This window comes from Thamnophis elegans, chromosome 9 (assembly GCF_009769535.1).
Source record: "Thamnophis elegans isolate rThaEle1 chromosome 9, rThaEle1.pri, whole genome shotgun sequence".
In the NCBI taxonomy this organism is placed as follows: Eukaryota; Metazoa; Chordata; class Lepidosauria; order Squamata; family Colubridae; genus Thamnophis; species Thamnophis elegans.
In genome coordinates this window covers 63565342-63587860 of record NC_045549.1, presented here as the reverse complement: position 1 = coordinate 63587860, position 22519 = coordinate 63565342, and the positions used below count along the sequence as shown (strand labels likewise).

Genomic DNA, 22519 nt, shown 5'->3' with positions numbered 1-22519 from the left:
CCATCACATGGTCCAATCTTCTTCTTCCACACTGGCATTTCCACCCAGTTGGTTCCGGTCATATGCAGAGATGCGGAAACAAAAGATGACCTTGGCTTCTAGGAAAGAATGACAACAACACATTCCACAATTCTACTCCTTTCTATTCCCCCCTCCCAGCTACTACACTAATGAAACAACATAATGAAATAAGAGAGAGTGTGGCAGGCCAAAGATCCTAAAAGGGATATAACTGCAGGCCTGACAGCAGAATTTACAGTCAATTAATAAAAAGGGTTTTTTGGGGTTTTTTTTGTTGGAACAAGGAGTTTGCTTCATGCTCTTGGGAAGCCTAGGTCAGAACATCTTAAAGGCTGAAAAATTGCAGTGGATGAATTGCTAGAAAACAACAAAACATTTCCATCTCTCCATACCTTGGCACAAATAATGCATACAGCTGACACAGTAAGAATGAAATAAAGTAAAATAATCTCCTAGGGAATCTCCTTGCCTGCCTGAGAAAAAAAGTACTTGGAGAAAACGTGTCCTTGTGTTAAAAGTAGAAAAAGCTTATGTAAATCTTTTAATTCAGCAAGGTGACAGATGACAGCCAACATTTCACCTCTCTCCTTTTTGACAGACTCAAAGCAATTCAGCAGAGATTGCCTTGTTATGTCAACAGAGGGCGAAAATATTTTATTTTCCTTACATTCTTGGAAGCATAAATTTACCGTGCTAAAATGTTATTGCACTTCCCATGAAAAAGCTGTAGCCATAGGGAGAGCACTATAGTGTGAGTTGAGTTTCATTCAGGGATATTCCAGGCTTGATTTGTCTTAATTTAGCATGTCTCATTCTGAAAGGGGCAGGGGTAGGCGGGGCTCAATGGTCATGTGACTGGGTGGGTATGCCCAACTCAACATCACTCACATCGATGGGCGCTTCATCTTAGCTGTTGCAATGTAATAAGGGTTAACAGAGAGGCAGTTTCTGAAAGCAGGGCAATAAAGATTAGGCTAGAAACAACACCAAAATGTTTCCTTCCTGCCTTCCTTACAGGATTAGCCCTGTAAAGTGGAAAAAAAACAAAAGGAGATTTCTTCCAACAACCGGTTCTCTGAACTACTTAGAAAGTTAACCACCGGTTCTCCCGAATAGGTGCGAACTGGCTGAATCCCACCACTGGAAAGGGGAATGTTTTGCTCACAAGGGAAGACTTCAACCCCCATTACCTCCAAATGCTGACTCAAAATTTAACCTCTTTTTGAACATTTGAGGTTTTTTTATCCAAACCAAATCAAATCAAAATATGCCTTGGCTCAGAGGTGGTGGACAGAGGCACGTGCAAAGCGAACCAGAACCAACTGGTACAGGAACCCACTCCTGCCATGGCCACATGTTTTAAAATTATACAAAATGCAAATATATGTTCAAGTATATTAGCCTGTTGTTCACTCTCATCACAAATCTCCCCGGATATATGAGCCCAGACTTAAATTTTATCATATCAAGATCCATATTTATAGAAGGAAGATTTTATGGAAATGTCAGAGGGCATACAGCGGGACTACTATTTTGAGACAACCCAGGAGCAGAATATAGTACACAAAGGTTTTGTCTTTAAAGCACTGGTTTATATACAAGACTTATATGTACATACATAAACATGTTAAGCAAATACCAGGCAATCAATCAATCTTCAACTCTATACAGAGATACACGAGGAGAGAGATACATGAGGAAAAAGAGATGCCCTCACATGGCCTCCCTTATATATACAGCTTCTTAAAGTGGCAGTAACTCTGCTGACTCATCCTCAAGTCATCATCTCAGTGTACAGCATTACAGCAGCTGGGCAGCTAGTAAATTTGTGATTACCCTGATAGGAACATACTGGATTTGTTACCCAAAACTGAGCTCAGAACTACAGAGAATTTGTTTGTTTGTTTGTTTGTTAAAATGTAAATGATTGCTCAATTCATTTTCAGTAAAACCAATAATGCCTCAGTGCCCTGGCAACAACAGTCAATCAAATAAAATACTCCATCCCATTCTAGGTTCTGCAGGTCTATTGGCAAAACCAGATTTTCAGCGCCTTGCTAAAGAGTATCAAAGTGGAGACCATTCTTATCTCAGCAAGGATGATGTTCCATAAGGAGGGACCCACCACATAGATAACCCTTCTTCTTGATCTCCCCCCTCCCTTCAGTAGGTTGGGTAGATGTGATTGGGAAAAGATGGTCCTTCAAATGACCTGGTTTCACAATTTAGCAACAGTTTATTATGTATTTTTGGATATTGATAGATTGCCTGATTAGATTTTAAGGCCATCTGGCTCCCAAAAAAACTCTAGGCAGCTTACATATTGTAAATTAATATATGTGAGATGATGGAAGATAATAGATCAATAATGGATGGATGGATGGGTGTTAAAAAAAGAACTTGGCTGTCTAGAGAAAACCACATAAATAACTTTCCCTCAACCTAAAAAATATAATAATAATTACCAGGTCTCTACAAATACCTTTAGTCCAAGCTTGGCAACCCAGTCACATGTTAAGATTCTTCTGAAACATTTAAAGGGTGGGAGCCATTTATATTTCTGGAGGATGCTACTCTGGAACATAGGCACTGCAACAGAAAATGCATGTTTTTCTGTTTTGTAAAATGACAACATTTTACATACACACACACACACACACACACACACCCCAGAGGTGTTATTCAGCAGATTTTGACCAGTTCTGGAGAACCGGTAGCGGAAATTATAAACAGTTTGGAGAACCAGTAAATAGCACATCTGACTGGCCCCGCCCGCATTTATTATCTGCCTCCCAAATCCCAGCTGATTGGGAGGAAATGGGGATTTTGCAGTAACCTCCCCTGGATTGGGGAGGGAAGGGAGATTTTCCAGTATCCTTCCCCTGCCACACCACACTACGTCCACCAAGCCATGCCCACAGAACTAGTAGTAAAAACATTTGAATCCCACCAGTCACACACACACACACACACACACACACACACAAGTAAGACAAGTACTAAGGAGTTTTATAAAATTGTTTTGTTCTAGACTTGAGCAAAACTATTTTTCCAGCAATGGATACTCTATCTAATCTCCTTTTTAACTTTTGTAATATGTTTTTTAATGTACGCCACCCTGAGTCTTTTGGGAGAAGGGTGGCATATAAATCCAATAAACAAACAAACAAACAATAGTTGGTTTGCCAAAAATACCTGAAGGCAGTTATTACATTTTGCTGAAATCCTTCCTTCTCTTAGCAAAACAAATATAAACTTTCCAAGCATTCTCTATTTTTTTCTCCCAAGGCTCTTATCATCTTGGACATAGTTGAACCAATGTGTAATACAAAAGATTGGTTACTTATTTTGATCTCAGTGCTTTATTTGTCTTGATGTGGCTGTAAATGGTATGTAGAAGTAACCTTGGTGAAAGAATGAATGAAAGGAAAAAAGACAACTCGGTACTTGGAAAATGAAAGCCGAAGGCATGCTGTCATGATTCTGTTATAGTATCCTATTGTAATGAAGTAGTGTTCTTTTTTTCTGAAGAGCTAGCATCAACTGTGCATTTTTCCTTTAATAGTTCATCCCTTCCTACATCAAGTTCATCTTCATATTCCTTTACAGTGGTATAGAATTGCAGTTGCTTTTTGGAAACTACATCACACAATTTGGCTCTTATTCAGCTTATGAATCTCAAGATACCACTGAGTATGCTTACTCAATCAGCTCTGATTGAATTCATTTAATTGCAGCATAGTCTAAGCAACTTTTTGCAAGTTATTTTTTACTAGGATTTTACTGGGAGACTATTTGCTAAAGCTAAAATGTCTACCATATCCCATGGTTAATTAAGGTTACTACATCAAGTAACTTCAAGTAACTTGAAGATTTCTGTATCAAGAACAATATTAAGTTGGTTTGGCATAACATGCTCTTGGTGTAACCACCTTAGTTCTCTTCTGTTAATCAATGTATTTTTCTTTTTTTTAAAGATCACAAAGGAATTGTTTAATAATCTAGTTTGGAGTTTGCCAAGGATCAGAGGCAAGTAGACTGCCCTTCATTACCCATTTCACCCCATTTTGAAGATAGGAATAATATTTGCAGTTGAAAGTCTCTTTGATCCTATACACTATTCAGTGTTTTTCAAACTTGGCAACTTTAAAATGTGTGGAGTACAACATGCTGGCTGGGGAATTCTGGAAATTGGAGTTTACACATTTAAAGCCGCCAAATTTGCTCTATACCCATCTGCCATGATTTCCCAATATTCTCAAAAAGTTTATATCCTCAAGATATTTGAAGACTCTTGAATGTAATTTATCTGGGCTAGAAATGTATAGTATAGTAGCCCAGTATTTTCTGACTTTCACTTTACTTACCTTGGATTGTAACTATCTCACTTGATTGGTTAAGATCCATTTAATCACAGTTGCCCTTTGGGGAGAAGATCACAGTAAATTAAAGCATTTGAAGCATTTTCCCCTTTTCCCATTACCTCCTCTGTTCTATTTTTGGCAAATAGTGAGCTTGCTCCTTCCTTTTCATTGTTCTTATTACTAACCTGGTGAAAAAGTTATTTTTATTTCCTTTCCTTTCTTTTGCAAGACTCTTATCTCTTTTAACTTTAGCCTTTCTCACCTCTTCTGTTCTTAGCTGCTACACTTTCTTGGCAATTTCACTATCTTCTATTTCACAGATATATTCCTTTCAATTCTTGGCTCAGTTGAAATGAGCTGTACCTTCACAGGAATAGTGTACACCAGTACATTTACTATCTTTAAAACACCTCCTATGCTACTTTTGACTTGAGAATTTCTGTCCGATACTTAGTAGTATTCTAAGTTTGTTTTCTAATGTTTCGTTGTGCCTATACAAAAATGTTCCAGTTGCATTTCTTCATGGTCACTACTTCCCAAGCTCCCCACTGCTTTTACCATTTCAGTTAACTTTTTCCAATTGATTAGAATCAGAGATGGGTTCCTACCAGTTCGCACCAGTTCGGTAGAACCAGTTCGTCAAATCTACTGAACCGGTTAGAAGAGGTTCCACCAGAAAGCAGACCACAGCTACAGAAGAGGTTCCAAACATTTTTGAAACCCACCCCACATACACACACACACACACACAGAGAGAGAGAGAGAGAGAGAGAGAGAGACTCACACAGAGAGAGAAAGAGAAAGAAAGGAAGAAAGAAAGAAAGAAAAAAGAAAGAAAAAGTGAGAGAGAGATGAAAGGGAAAAGGAACAGAGAGACAAAAGGAAGGAGAGAGAGAGAGAGAGAGAACACATGACCGGCAAGCCACTCCCACCAGGTCACATGACCGGCAAGCCACTCCCACAAAAGAGGCCACACCCACAGAGTAGGTTTGAAAATTTTTTGAAACCCACCACTGATTAGAATAAGATTTAGGAATGTTGTTCCCCATATATTTTCTTCAGTCTTCTTTAAAATGAAACCATCAATAAGACCAAGTCTTTGGGGTACCTTGCAATTGTATCTGAACTGGTTTTCTAATGCTTGTTTAGGTATTTAAAATGACCCATTATTACTAAATGTCCTTTCTCAAAGTTCTCTAATCTGCTCCAGAAAAGCATTATCCAGATTGTATGCCTGGCCCCTTAGTGGATTGAAGGCTAAAACATATGAAGACTTGTTGCAGGAATTGAGTATATCAAAGCTAGTGAAAAGAAGGATTATGGGTGACATGATAGCAGTGTTCCAATATCTAAGAGGCTGCCACAAAGAAGAAGCTATTCTCCAAAGCACCCCAAGGCAGGACAAGAAGCAACGGATGCAAACTAATCAAGGAGAGAAGCAACCTAGAACTAAGGAAAAAAATCCTGACCATTAGAACAATTAATCAATGAAACAACTTGCTTCCAAAGTTGTAGGTACTCCAACACTGGAGGTTTTTAAGAAGAGTTTGGATAACTGTTTGTCTGAAATGGTATAGGGTATATATATGAATATAGTTGTATGTGTCTGTGTGTGTCTGTGTGTGTGTCTGTGTGTGCATTTGAGTTAGGGGTTGAACTAGAAGACTTCCAAGGTCCTTCCAGTTCTATTATTCTGCTTATTTTCCATAGCATGTCCCAGTAGAACATCCATTGTTGTTTTCCCTTCCTATCAATTTTACCCAAATGCTTTTGATTGGATGTTCATGGTCATAGTCCTGGATTTCTACAGAGGTACACACTTCTTTCACAAAGACATTCCTTCTTCCCTTTCGACTGTCATTTTTGTTTTGAATAAGTTACTTTTATTTATTTATTCTTTCACTCCATTAATGTGCTTTATAACAGACCTCAGTAATGTCCAGTAAATCATGTTCACTATCATCCCGTTTTAAGATTTATAATTCTTCCTGTTTGTTCTCTATGCGCCACACTTTTGTACACAAACTTTGGTTTACATTCTTAAAACAAAATGCTACTGTTCTTTTTGAATTAGTCTGATATTAAATAAAAGCCAACTGTGGATTTTCTACACATTTATCAGTCCCCTTCATTATATAGGGTGATTTTCCAATCGTTTCAAGTTTAAAGTAGTTTCATATTCAAAACTCATTCAAATCATTCTGAAAGTGTTTCACATTTAAAGTTGCTAATTTAAACATTCATACCGAAGTATTGAAGAGATACCGAGAAAAATCTCCCCCCTGCCAAAAAAAATCCATGTTATTAATGTTGAGCAAAAACCAGACATATTTATATCACTGTCCAAAGCCAGCAGCATTAAGATTTTATTTTGCAATGACACTACTTCAGTTTTTAGTAATTTAGGCTTATGACAGTAGAGTATAAGAGATATTATTAATGCTTAACTCTGATATTGCTTTGGGAAATTAGAGTGATCAAATATCAACTATTCTCGGTTTATTTTACATTTTCAATATAGACCATCAAACCTTCCCATTTTTTTAAAAAAAATAGACTGGTTTGTTATATATTGAATGTCATTTCAAAGAACTATGAAGAGGATATTAAAAAAGTTCAATTACATGTTACCTTTTGTCTACCTTATTTGATTTTACCGTCCTGATTTGTCAATCTAATATATAAACGGGACTGTTTTGTTTATTCTGACTAGAACAGGCAATGTTCTCCTACAGAAACTTAATGTATCTTCTTGAGAATTTCCCATGTATCATCAAAGATTCCTGCATCTAATTGTCTTTCTAAAGGTTCTTATAATTAGCACCTTTATTGCTTGATATCTTTCTTCTGTCTTTTGTTTTACCACAAAAGATACTACTAGATAAAGTAGAAAAATGTGGATGTTTAGGGGACTGGAGGCTAAAATATAGTTGCAGGAACTGGGCATTGCTAATCTAGGGAAGAGAAGGACCGGGGAAATTTATCTTCCAATATTTGAGGGGCTGCCAAAGAGAGGACCGGGGGGTGGGGAGGATCAAGCTATTTTCCAAAGCACCCAAAGGCAAGGAATAATGGATGGAAATTGAACAAGGAGAGATTCAACCTGGAAATAAGGAGAAATTTTCTGATAGGGAGAACAATCAACCGATGGAACAGAAGTTGCCTTTGGAAGTTGCGGGAGCTTCATCACTGGAGGCTTTCAAGAAGGGATTGGACTGCTAATTTTCAGAATGGTTGGGTCTCCTGCTTGGGCAGAGGGTTGGACTAGATGACCTAAGGTCCCTTCCAACTCTGTTAATCTGTGAACTTTTTAAATAGAGAAGGAGCACTGTAGCAAGTCATTCGTCTTACTGTCAAATGACAAGGACTAATTTTTAAAAAAACATAAATACCATTGCTGATAGTGGTAGTTGCTAATAAACTAATAATTGTTTAATACCCAAAACTAACTGAAGTGTGAGAAAACTGAAAAAAATTTGGGACCCAGATGCATTTAATGTCGTGTAAAACTTGGATTTAGATACTGTCTGCCTGTCTTAGGAAAGCTAACATGTTTGTTACCTAGTTTTTATTACTAAAGAGGGGAAACTGCTAGCCATGATGGCATCAATTACACCCAGTGTCAAAAGCAAGATGCTTCTCAGTGCCATTTCCTGAAGATTATTGGTTTCCACATTCATTTAACGGCTTTCCGCTGCAGAAATAAAATGCTGCACTCTATATCATCTTTCTTGTGACCTGTCATGACTTTTATAGTTTTATATCTCCAAAGATATATCTAGAAATCAGTTTCTTTTTCCCACCAACAGCATGCTTGTTTGAGGATTTCAATTATGTCGTTCTTATTTTGATGTCCAGGGGTTGGGCTTCAAAAATTTCAGTAATAGGTTCCCTGCCCAGTTGCTGGGCGGGCGTGGCCTTGGTGGGTGTGGCCTAGTCAGTCTCCTGCACCATGGCTGCGGGCGTTTTCGCCTTCCCCAGGCTTTGGAGGCTTTCCTCGAGCCTCTGGGAGGGCGAAAACTGGAAACAGGCCTGCTTCTGGCCTTCTGTAAGGCCATTTCCCCCACAACCAACAAATTGTATGACAGCTGGAACAGCGGACAAACCCAGCATATACCTCCATCCTCCCTTGGGAAGGTAGCTGAAGGCGCCGTCTATGACACTGACAAAGAACTGCCCACCTGTGATGAAAAGTGTATTTATGGTCACTAAACGGCCTCTCAGGTGAGGTGGGGCCACTTCTGCAATGTAGACAGGGACCATCAGCGAAGTAATGCCTATGCCTTTCCGAATCTCTGCATGGGCCCTGCACTTACCTTGCATCCAAAACGGGCCACAAAGAGACCGGAGGAGACCCTAGGAGGGGAAGGGCAGGGTGGGAGGGGTGGGGAAGAAGGGGCCAACCATTAGCTACGGGTTCTCCTGACTCCAGGCAAGCACATAGCAGCCCGCCCGTTTATATCTGATCATATTAAAAACATCTGCAAATATATTGTAATTCTGGTGGGTTTTTTTAATGTACATTTGCCCCTCTTTTTCCCACTCTCAGGAACATGGTATTCCAACTGATATCGGCTATGCTGTGGCTCCACATCATTCTGGTGTCTACCCAGTTCACATTCAGCTTTACGAAGCTTGGAAGAAGGTCTGGGGTATTAAAGTGACCAGCACCGAAGAATATCCTCATCTGAAACCTGCACGGTACAGACAGGGCTTCATCCACAATGGCATCATGGTACATTGCATTTCCATTATTTCATAATTGTTCCTGTGCAAAAATAACTAAAGCAGATTTGTTTGTTTGCTTATAACATTAATATAGCTGCCCATCTTATTTTTTTTAAAAAGAAACCTCTGGCTGGATCAATCAAAAATTAAAGCAACATCAAAGCCATGTTAAAACTATAAAAAACTAGGTGACAAGTCAAACTTCTGATATGCAGTCACCTCATCCTATCATAGGGACGCGGTGGCTCAGTGGCTAAGAGGCTGAGCTTGTCCATCAGAAAGTCGGCAGTTCAGCGGTTCGAATCCCTAGCGCCACATAATGGAGTGAGCTCCCGTTACTTGTCCCAGCTTCTGCCAACCTAGCAGTTCGAAAGCATGTAAAAAATGCAAGTAGAGAAATAGGAACCACCTTTGGTGGGAAGGGAACAGCATTCTGTGCGCCTTTGGGGTTGAGTCATGTTGGACACATGACCACGGAGACGTCTTTGGACAGCACTGGCTCTTTGGCTATAAAATGGAGATGAGCACCGCCCCTCTAGAGTCAGGAACAACCAGTACGCATGTGTGGGAGAACTTTTACCTTTACCTATCCTATCATAGCACTTAGGGGAAAAGCCATGTCTTTAGCGTTTTGTGAAAGGCTGAGGAGGTTGGGAACCTACTGAAGTTCAAAAGGCAGAGTATTCCATAGGGTAAACCCTGCTAGCAGGAAGGATGCTTCCTGACTCTCACAAGAAAGGGCGGGAATGATCTGATCTGATAAAACAGATAGATGTTAGGGAAAGGTGACAAGCAGTGTGGATCTGGCCCACACTGCTTGCAATTCTGATTGATTTATTTATTTTAATTGAACAGTCTCTGTTGGATGTTTAGGTTTAGGTTTAGGTTTATTAACATTTATAGGCCGCCCTTTTCCCTAAGGGGACTCAGGGCGGCTTACATAAGTTCAAGGGAGGGAAATACAGACAGTGACGTAGACAAACATAGAGTAAAATAATGAGCAACATTCATTCATCATTCGGGAGGGGCGATTATCTTTGTCCCCAGGCCTGACGGGCTAGCCAGGTCTTAAGGGCTATGCGGAAGGCCTGGACGGTGGTGAGAGTACAAATCTCCACGGGGAGCTCGTTCCAAAGGGTCGGAGCTACTACTGAAAAGGCTCTCCTCCTTGTAGTTGCCAGCCGGCACTGGCTGGCAGATGGAATTCGGAGGAGGCCCAATCTGTGAGATCTAATTGGTTGCAGGGAGGTAATTGGCAGAAGGCGGTCTCTCAAGTACGCAGATCCACTACCATGGAGGGCTTTATGGGTGACTAGTAGCACCTTGAAGCGCACCCGGAGATCGACAGGTAGCCAGCGCAGCTTGCGGAGGATAGGTGTTATGTGGGTGAACCGAGGTGCACCCACGATCACTCGCGCGGCCACGTTCTGGACTAGCTGAAGTCGCCGGATGCTCTTCAAGGGCAGCCCCATGTAGAGCACATTGCAGTATTCCAGCCTAGAGGTCACAAGGGCCCGAGTGACTGTTGTGAGAGCCTCCCGATTCAGGTAGGGTCGCAACTGGCGCACCAGGCGAACCTGGGCAAATGCCCCCCTGGTCACAGCCGTCAGGTGATGGTCAAAGGATAGCTGTGGATCCAGGAGGACTCCCAAGTTGCGAACCCTCTCTGAGGGGTGTAGAATTTGGCCCCCCAGCCTGAGTGATGGAGTACTGGTCGAATTGTTGGGAGGGAAGCACAACAGCCACTCGGTCTTTTCCGGGTTGAGTACGAGCTTGTTAGCCCTCATCCAGTCCATAACGGCTTCAAGGCCTCGGTTCATCACGTCCGCCGCTTCATTGAGTTGGCACGGGGCGGACAGATACAACTGGGTATCGTCCGCATATTGATGGTATCTTATCCCGTGCCTGCGAATGATCTCTCCCAGCGGTTTCATGTAGATGTTGAATAGTAGGGGGGATAAGACCGAACCCTGAGGCACCCCATATGTTAGGGGCCTAGGGCTCGATCTCTGCTCCCCCACTAACACCGACTGCGACCTGTCCGAGAGGTAGGAGGAGAACCACCGCAGCACGGTGCCTCCCACTCCCACCTCCCGCAGTCGTCGCAGAAGGATACCATGGTCGATGGTATTGAAAGCCGCTGAGAGGTCAAGGAGAACCAGGATGGAGGGATGTCCTCCATCTCTGGCTCTCCAAAGATCATCGGTCAATGCGACCAAAGCGGTTTCTGTGCTGTAACCGGGTCTGAAGCCTGACTGGAAGGGGTCAAGATAACTTCATGGATGTTACAACTGGGCTTAAATTTTCTTACAAGAATTTAGAGGGAGCTCGAAGGAGAGTTAGAATATATATATCCTGCTGGTGTATTTGTTTAAGGTGCATGCTTTTCTTCGTGTTACAAATACAAAGTATTGGCAAAGTTGGTAATTCATTTTGCATCATATCTAAAATACAATTAGAACTGAATAAGCAGATTATACATCAGTGGCTAAGAGGCTGAGCTTGTCAATCAGAAGGTCGGCAGTTCAGCAGTTTGAATCCCTAGTGCTGCCTAATGGAGTGAGCTCCTGTTACTTGTCCCAGCTTCTGCCACCCAGCAGTTCCTACTTTGGTGGGAAGGTAACAGCGTGCCGTGTACCTTCGGCATTTAGTCATGCCAGCCACATGACCACAGAGATGTCTTTGGACAGCGCTGGCTCTTCGGCTTAGGAACAGAAATGAGTACCGTCCCCTAGAGGCAGGAATGATTAGCACATATGTGCGAGGGAAACCTTTACCTTTATATATATATATACATATACATACAGTGTGTGTGTGTGTGTATGTATGTCTACAAACAACTTATAGCTACATTGTGTAGGATTACAACATGCTTTATTTTTTAACAAACTTAGAAAGCATGCACATTTCTTCCCCCCAGTCAGTATTCAGAAGCAGATGTAATATTTCCAGCCAAGGTAAAGAGAGGGCAGCTGTTTATACGATCTCTTGAATGTCATGGCAAAAGGTCAGAGCAGTTGGGCTGAGGTCATATCCTCATAGGTTTAAGTTGGTCCATCAGTTAGATAAAAAAAAGACTAGCTAACTGGCAGCTATAATAACCATGTAGAGATAGGGAACAGATTGGAACACAAGGACAGATGAACATTATCTACAAATGAAATGTCAAGGGAATGTTAGGCAGATGAGACTCAGTAACCATTATTAGAGTCCATCACTATTCTATCAGTAAAAAGGTTGCTCAATATGTTTATATCTTAATCTCATGATTACAACATTATTTCAAGAAAAGTTTGAGTGCAAAACAAAACTACACCACTATAGTGCTTTTAGAAATATTTTGTGTAAATAAATATTTTGAATGAAGCCAGTTTCAAGTCTTTCTGCAAATGTGAAGGTTGTTTTTTCACCTGACTATGGTTGGTTACAGAAGTGTTAGAGGGACGTGGTGGCTCAGTGGCTAAGATGCTGAACTTGTTGATCAGAAAGGTCAGCAGTTCAGCGGCTCGAATGCCTAGCGCCGCGTAACAGAGTAAGCTTCCGTTACCTGTCCCAGCTTTTGCCAACCTAGCAGTTCGAAAGCACATAAAAATGCAAGTAGAAAAATAGGGACCACTTTGGTGGGAAGGTAACAATGTTCCATGTGCCTTCGGCATTGAGTCATGACCATAGAAGCATCTTCAAACAACGCTGGCTCTTTGGCTTTGAAATGGAGATGAGCATCAACCCCCTAGAGTCGGGAACCACTGGCACATATGTGCAAGGGGAACCTTTACCTTTAGCTTACAGAAGTGTTGAGGCCAATTTTTTTTTAAAAATAACCATATATTTCAGAAAACAATTGCTTAGAGAATTCAATCTTTAGTATTATGAGCAGCATAAACTGTTTTGGGCTCACACATATTATAGTCATATTCTGCTGCTACATGAATATGGGCAAAGATTATGATAAACAGGCATTTGTCTACAAAGATATATTTGAACAAATGGATTGAGGATGTATGGTTATTTTTTAAAAAAAATTGGCCTCAACACTTCTGTAAGCTAAAGGTAAAGGTATAATTGTCAAAACAATTCTACAATGGGTCAGTATTGGGAGGTCACCTCATGTGGCTTCTTCCAAATTCTGTATTTCTTTGATGGGTCCACTTTAATCTGTACACCTTAGCCCTGCCCTCCCTGTAACCCCCTTCTGTATGAAAATGCAAGTGATGACACGATTGAGGAAATAGCATTCTTTACAAAGTTTGAATTCACTTTTTTTTTTATGAAAATCCACCTATATATGAGGAAAGGAAGACTTCATGGAATTCTTTGAATTGTGAAGGAACCGCTAGGCTAGGCTGGCATTACTGGGAATAAAACATGACAGTATCCTTATGCGCTTCCCAATGGCAAGCTACTGTGATAATCCAAATTCTGGACTAGATGGATCTCTCATCTGTCCAACAGCCTTTTTTTTTTAGATTCTCACATTTATAATCATTTTGTGTTTCTTAGTACTGCATGTGTGCATGTAGGCATCATGTTTAAAGCATGTTTTCCTTCTGTGAAAGACGAAAAGAAAACATATGTTAAAATATATTTCTCAGCTATAGTTTTACAAATGCTTTCATTTAAAAATAACATTAGATTATTCTTGAACCTAGTTAAACTTTGTTAATTTTTTATTTAAATATTTTTTTCCAAAAAAAATATTGTTAACCTAAATTATTATTCAGTTTCTATAAATCATGTAATACTGTATTTATGTTTAAAGAAAGAATTATTCCAATCAGCACTTAATGTTCTTAAAAGACTTTCAAGGTGACACCTACTTAATGCGGAGGAGGGCCTGATTACATGATTATTACCATATGTTATGACATGGCCCTCAACTGATCTTCAAGGTGTATTGAAATTTTCAGTCACAGATTGAAAACTGCAGAGGTTTAGCTATCAGAATGTTACAGCTGAGGGAATGGTTCCACCACAAATCCGCGGTAGACTAAAGCGCGCTCGACGAAAGCGCGTACGTGACGTCATCATAACGCGATGAAAACGGCACGCTGTGAGCGGTAAATTTAAAATTAATGCGAAAACCTTACCCTAACCCCCCAAACCTAACCCTAAGCCTAAGCCTAAGCCTAACCCTTAACCTAACCCTAAACCTAACCCTTAACCTAACGCTAAACCTAACGCTAACCCTTAACCTAACCCTAAGCCTAACCCTAATGCTTAACGTAACCCTAAACCTAACCCTAACCCTTAACCTAACCCTAAACCTAACCCTTACCTTTATGTGAATCGGCTTGCTTTAATTTTATTTTAATTTTAATTTAATTTATTTTTAATTTTATTTGTCGCGCTGCTGATGACGTCACGTACGCGCTTTGATCGGGCGCGCTTTAGTGGACCGCGGTTTTGATGGGTCACGGAGGGAATCACATACCAATGCATCATACACCAGTGCATGCATGTTGTAAGTAGATATCCATACCAAAAGCTTGCTTGTTGTTGTTGGTTTATCTTAGGTACTCCCTCGGCAGACATGTGGACTTTTCACCCATACAATTTTTTACAAAGAATATCCTGGTGGCCCTCAAGAACTAGACAAAAGTATCCAAGGAGGTGAACTGTTTCTTACCATCCTTCTTAATCCTGTAGGTATTGTTGGTGTTTGATGAGTAATAATAATACTTGCTGTATTATGATAATAATTATGTGCTATAGTAAAATAATGCATGCAAATATTTAGAAAACAGCATGGTTTATTTCCAAATAAAACTTTGCCATAGATTAATATCAAATATTCTTTGAATAAAAGATTAAATGATAATGAAGATTAAAATATAACATTTACATTACATAATTTTTGAGACTTTCTAAAAATACAACTTATTATAGTTGTATAATTATAGATCAGTGGTAGTCAACCTAGTCCCTACCGCCCACTAGTGGGTATTCCAGCTTTCATGGTGGCCGGTAGGGGTTTGCTATAACTCTGCTTTATAAATTTTATAAAGTAAAGTTACTTCCCTACTTTATAAATCACCATTACTGTGAAACCGGTGGGCAGTTCGAAAAGTTTATTACTAATAGAGATACAAAAGTGGGCGGTAGGTATAAAAAGGTTGAATACTCTTGCTATAGATAGTTATGCAACTATCTTATGAAAACAGGTTAATACAGTATCTTCAAGTTGTGGATATAGAATAAGCATTTCTTATGTAATGCCACCTAATGGTAGGACATTCAAGCAATATTTTTTTGATTTACTGTTCATTGTTTTCAGTTCTCTTCTACTACATATATTTCAAGTTGATGTGTAATCCTGAAATTATTTTATTCATTTTTAAAAGCAGCACATAACAATAATAAGACTAAAGTGAAGGTGGTACCAATAACACTGACCTCAAAATAATCGGAGCACCATTTGAACACCATTAACATGGGCAAAATCACCATCAGTCAATTGCAAAAGGCAGAAATAAATTAGGTACTAGAACTAAGTTAAAAAATACAGATGACTTTGTCCTATACACCAAGGCTATTTGGCAATTTAATAAATTTTGGCAATTTAATAAATTTGTATGCCGCCCAATCCCGCAGGACTCTGGGTGGCTTACAGCAAGATAAAAATAAGAATTAAAAAAATAACATGAGATATAATTTAAAAAACAGCACACCATACATTCCATTTAAGTGGGGCTGGACCTTGTTCAACAGCCCCAGGGCTGCCGGAACAGCCAGGTTTTAGTGGCTTTTCGGAAGGCCGAGAGAGTGGGAAGGGTCTGGATCTCTACTGGTAGATCATTCCACAGGGCCTGAGCAGCTACAGAGAAGGCCCTCCCCCGAAGAGCCGCCAGCTGGCATTGTCCGGTCGACGGGACCCGGAGAAGGCCCAACCTGTGAGATCTAATTGGTCGTTGGGAGGTATGTGGCAGGAGGCGGTCTCTAATTTAACCCATTATTTTCCATTATAGACAATAGTTAATATCCTACTATTTCTGTTTAGAGTGATTGCAATTACTAAGTGTGATTTTTTTAAAAAAAGAAATATAGCTAAAACAAATTTATATAAATACTAGTCACTATACTGCTATAAATCATTCAGTCCATGAAAACCACCTTGTTTCCTTCATGTACTGCTTCATTTATATTTTGGTCACTCTGGCCAAACAAATAGGAAAGTTGGATTTTCAACAGTTACAGTTCCCATTATAAAATGAAAATATTAATCCAGAATATATGCAGAGTGAAAGAGACAGACTTACAAGAAAACCATATTTCAGGTATTCTGCAAAAGTAAGCTGGTTTCCACTTTCCAGTAAAATAGTAAAATTTTAATGCATAAATTGTAATTGTATATTTTATTTGATATAGAGATTCAGTTTTAATGATAGAGACTGATATATTTATTTCTTGCCCAAGCCTAACCTCTCATTTTAGAGAGACATCGTCCTGAAAAATTTGAGACCTGTTTACACAAGTAAGACCAAATGTCTGTATTAATTTTTTAACTTTTCCCAAAACACAGACATATCTTTGAGGTTACATAATATTATCTTATCTCATTTCCTTATCCTTAGAGTCATCTCATGGAATTTAAGATTAAATTTCATATTGTTTTTATTAATAATGCTTGATGATTTGCTAGAGTATTCTGAATAAAGATAGATGTGTTTAGTGTCAATTGTATAATAATTATCATTTGTTGTAATCTATCACATACTCATGAGCATCTAAACCTGAATTGGGCCAGGGAACTTGCTTTTCTTCAACATGTCATTATCATTCAACAACTAGTTCTTCATTTTTCCATTTTCTACATATATTTGGATTATCAATATTCAGTTTGCCCCAGATGTGATACAAAAAGACAAGGGCTTTTCATGGATAAGCAATAGCACTTAGACTTATCTGAGAATGCTATCGGGTTTTATAGCATTCTCTGAACAGTTTACAAATGTCATCATATTGCCCCAACAATTTGGGTCCTCATTTTACTGACCTCAGAAGGATGGAAGAATGGGTCCATTTTGAGAAAGTCAGTATCGAACTCCTTACTGTGGAAAGAGTTAGCCTGCAATGGTAGCATTAGTAGTAGCATTCTAACCATTGCACCACCACAACTCATTAGCCCATACAAGTAATCTTTACTTTGCGGTGTACATGTTTACTCTTACTGCTGCATTCTTAGATATTTAAATACCATTAATAAATGTCAATATTTTTCTTAATTTGTCTTTGTAATTTTAAATTTAATTTCAAATTTAATTTTTTCATTTCTGTCATGATATTTGTGTCTATGCTGTATGTGTCTAGTAAGCTGCATTTTTTTTAGTAGAAGATGGCCCAATTTCTAGCTTTCTAGACAAGTAGCATCCTATCAGAAAGACAAAATTATAGCTCTGGGAAACAAGTGGGTCCTAATTTTATAAGTTTCCTAAATAAGGGTTGTGGAATTTATTTTTAAACAGTTGTGTAATAAAATAATTACTTCTGTATCTCAGGAGTGAAATATAACTTGACTTCAAAGAGTTTTGGAGAAGATTTAAATATATGGAACACTTGTACTTAAGCATTATTAAATGTATAATATGACCTACATTTCAGGCTAAAGGGAACTTTAATGATGCCTTTATTATTAAGAAAATTTCTATCTCCAAACTTGCTTATCACTGCCTCTACAGTGTGATTAGAAAATGTTCTATTCCTGCCTCGGCTTCACTTTAATCCTCTCCTACATATTTCCACTTCTGCTTAAGCTTCTTACGATTTCCCTGAACGGCCACTTGCTAAAATTTATGATGTTTTGAACTCTGAAACTCAATATTCTTCTTATTTTGTGTCACAAGCTACTGAAAATATTGACTGATAACCATTTCAAGCAGCGAATTCCATGCATAACTAAACATAAGTTTCAAGCTCTATGCTCCTAAGTGGCAAATTTATTTATGTTCTGCCCTTCCTCCCTGGAGATGATGTCCCATCAAATACTCAGGAAGCCAAAGCTCACCAATATTTCTGTGTTTTTAAACTGCCCTTTGGGCCTTGCAGTGTTGCTTCCTAAGTTCACACAAATAGGAACAGACACAAGTTCTTACCTGATTCCCAAAAGTGTCCTCTCTTTTAAAGTCAAACAGAATATTCACTGTTTTCCTTCAAGGATAAATATGGTAAATTGGACAGCAACATGGTGCTTGCTTCATCCTCTCCTCAGTTCTATATATCATGACTAGACCAGTCTCCATACATTCTAATGCATCTATATCCTATCCATACTTCATTTTGGTATTTCTCTGGGTAGTTCTTTAGTTTATTATGACAGCCATTTTGTGCAATGAACATTTTTCAAGCAACTAGACATATTTAGACAGACATGTTTTCATATCATCCTTTAAAATTGGACGAACAGGGAAAATGAAATTAAAATGCCCATGTATTTTGGCACTAAAATTAATGTGTTAACATTTCTATATTTTTGTTATACCACAATATCTACAATAATTATTAAACAGGAGAGAAGTGGATTCCAGACACACACACACAGACACACACACACACACACACACACACACACATATATTGGCAGCATAAAAGTTATATAGATATAGATATAGATGTATTTAGTGTCACAACCCATGGTATGCCCAAATATGGGAGGAAGCAGACTGCTTCCATTCTCTGTCTATCGGCTCGTCACAAGAGACCATCACAATAGAAACCCAATATTTTTACTGTTGCCTTTGTTACATTTGTGTTGTATTTGTGCTGTCTCCCTTTATTTATTTATCAGCACAAATACAACATAGATATAGATATAGATAGATATAGATAGATGATAGAGATAGATAGATAGATAGATAGATAGATAGATAGATGATACATAGATGATAGATAGATAGATGATAGATAGATAGATAGATAGATAGATGATAGATAGATAGATAGATAGATAGATAGATAGATAGATAGATAGATAGGGAGGTGGGTAGGTAGGTAAGTAGGTAGGTAGGTAGGTAGGTAGGTAGGTAGGTAGGTAGGTAGGTAGGTATGTGTATGGATGGATGGATAGATAGATAGATAGATAGATAGATAGATAGATAGATAGATAGATAAGGTTAGATAGATAGATAGATAGATAGATAGATAGATAGATAGATAGATAGATAGATAGATAGATAGATAGATAGATAGATGATAGATGGATGGATGGATGGATGGATGGATGGATGGATGGATGGATGGATGGATGTGTGTGTGAGTGAGCCTGGTGAGACCTGAACTGCCAAACTGCTGACAGACGGTGATCAGCAGAAGTAGCCTGCAGCACTGCACTCTAACCACTGTGCCACTGTGGCTCTTAAGACTGGTTTTCGATAACAGCAATAGGTTTATATTATTATCTTAAGGCAAGATAATAATATTAATATTATTATATTAATGCAAGAATCTTACTGAACTAATTGAGGCCACACTTGGCTATTAAGAGTACAAATGAACTTACAAAAATCTGAGTTCATTGTAAATTTTATTTTAGGTTTCTACAATTTATTGCACAATTTTATTTGTTTTTTTTTATTCATGGGAAGCTGTATAGGGTGAAATTTTGGAGATGATACAGGAAATTATTAATCACATGGGCAGAGTTCATGATAAGAAGCATCTACATCAAATGAGAGTAGGCTGTGCTATGGTTTCTGCTTGTATTGGCATCCCATTAAAATACAGTGACCCAAGACTTCTCATATTAATTTTACATGAAAGGATAAATCCAAAGATACTTTATTTATTTAAATTAAAAGTATTTAAATTAAATTTATGATTTGCACTAAAAGAAAAAAAGAAAACTGCAGTCTGAACAGCAACAATTAAGAATTTTGCCATTCTTTATTCGTTCTAACTCACTGTTATCTTTGATGCTGTCTGATTTAGTGGTTTTCTTGCAGATATTTTATTGTCAGCACTGAGATATTACCTGGTGGGGTAATGAAGTATCTGCAAGAAAACAACCAAGTTCAGAGGACACTAAGGACTCCACATTTCAACCCTGAGCTACATATAGTCACTTTTATTGATATCAAAGTTATACATCAGTTACATAATTTTCAGGCTACCTGGAATAAATTTCAACTAAAAGAGGTACCAAATCTGAACTATTTTTTTTTATATGTACTATTCACTAAGCAGTGGATAATTAATCTGGATCAGAAATTATATATCCGGTAAATTGTTATTTAATTTATAAGTAATCTGACTCCCAAATGTTCTGGAGAACTTTCACCTAAGAGCAAATTTAGATATAAAATATATATTAAAAAAAAATCTGACCAGAAGAATTCAAAACTAAACAAAGCAAAACAAACAGGCAAAAGGACAAAAGGGGCCTCCACAATCTCACCCTTCCCCCAAGGCCTGGGAGAACATTGAGGTCTTCAGCATTTTCCTGGAGGACCTAAGGTGAGAGCCTCACAAATCTCTGGAGGCATTTATTCCAGAGGAGTTGAAACAGAGTATGTGGGCTTCCTCTTTAAATGATAGGCTGTAGAATATGCCTACTGTCCTCAGTTAAGTAGACACAATTGGAGATAGATAGTTCTTCAGATACAGTATACTAAAAAGCAGAGACATCACCCTGCCAACAAAAGTGCACATAGTCAAGGCTATGATTTTCCCAGTTGCAATATATCGCTGTGAAAGTTGGACCATAAGAAAGGCTGTATGCCAAAGAATTGAGGACTTTGAACTATGGTGCTGGAGAAGGCTCCTGCGAGTCCCTTGGACTGCAAGGCGATCAAACCAGTCAGGCCTAGAGGAGATCAACCCTATCTGCTCTTTAGAAGACCAAATCCTGAAAATGAAACTCAAATACTTTGGCCACCTAATGAGAAGGAAGGACTCATTGAAGAAGAGCCTAATGTTGGGAAAGATTGAGGGCAAAAGAAGAAGGGGATGGCAGAGAATGGAGTGGCTGGATGGAGTCACCGAAGGAGTAGGCATGAGCTTAAATGGACTCCAGATGATGGTAGAGGGCAGGAAGGCCTGGAGAAATTGAATAGAACATAAAACAATAGAACATTGTCTATGGGGTCACGATGGGTTGGACATGACTTCACAACTAACAACATGCTTCAAATCTTTTTAAAGGATGATAACGAGCACTTTGAACAGCATCCAAAAGCCAATTGGTAAGCAATGCAGCTTATAAAGTGGTGGAATGACATGCATATAATGCCACACTCCCATCCCTTCCCACACCACCACATTCAGAACCAGCTTTACAAACTTCAGATTACATTTTGTAATAATCCAATTATGAGTGATCATGGAAGTACAACCTATTGAGAGTCAACAATGGAATAATAAAGATGTTCGGAGAGGGAGAATAAGCACAGCCACTCAGTGTTGTGAGGAGTGAGCCTTAGTCTCTTCTTTCCAGTCCTGACCTGCATAGCTCCAGGCACTGTGTCATTGGTTCATATTAGCTGTTCATTTTTAAGTTCCATTATTAGTGTTTTCCGCAGTTTTCACCTAATTAAAAGTAAAAGTTTGTCATTTTCTCAAAACAATCAGCCACATGGTCCAATCAAGATATTGTCCAGTTGCTAAGTGACTCAAGTCCCCTCCTTCCGAGCACCTGCAGGAGCATGGGCAGGCGGGTGCGCCCTTCGCCGTTCCCGGAAGTTTCTTACTTCCGGGTTCGCCGACCAACCGGTTCGCAGGGACCGCCGCGAACTGGTTGAAACCCACCCCTGGTTTTACTTCATGTAATACTAAATTATTTGTTGTTTTTCTGTTGGTCCAAAATATTATCCACATTTGTCTCAAGTATCATAATTGAAAGAAAAATTCTATTTTCTTCACTTAGCATTGTTGTTGGCCTAGCCTAGACATGTATTTTTTATAACTAAAAAAAAATCATAGCTTTCACCATGTGTGCCTTTATTATCACTTTGAAGTTTCTGCACATAGATATATTTTATAGATTGTCAATCCTGCCTACAGTCACCATTCTGTGAATTTTTTGAGTCTAGAAAGCTAAAAGTCTTGACATTACATCTTCTCCTGTGTTTCATTTGGAGTTGACTCCTGCTTGTGTGTGTTTATGGGGAGTGGGGGAGATATTTGTTTGTTTGCTTTCTATTTTATTTTTGGTTTATTGAACAAACATAAATTGCCTTTTGCACTGTAATGTTTTAGTATAATACACTGCCTACCGAACTTCAATTTAACATTTGGACGGTTAATCAGATCCTCTGTATGGCATGACAGTCTCATCTGGTCATAGAATATCATTCAACTGCAGTATTTATGATAATAAAGTTTTCTGCAGAGACAATATTTTTGCCATGAAAACATTTAATCACAGTATTTGTGTGCCTAAATAAGATAGGGCAGGCAGGCAGAGGTTTAGGAAGGGA

At 38.8% G+C, this 22519-nt stretch overlaps 1 protein-coding gene across 1 annotated transcript in view; it reads left to right on the top strand.

Moving 5' to 3' along the window:
• The window catches only part of LOC116513416 (bifunctional heparan sulfate N-deacetylase/N-sulfotransferase 4), a 135875-nt gene that overhangs the window by 69114 nt on the left and 44242 nt on the right, over positions 1-22519 (top strand). Inside the window, exons 4-5 of the mRNA XM_032224484.1 lie at positions 8935-9120; positions 14627-14755. Of these exons, the coding sequence (XP_032080375.1) occupies positions 8935-9120; positions 14627-14755 (315 nt within the window). The remainder of the gene's footprint in view (positions 1-8934; positions 9121-14626; positions 14756-22519) is intronic.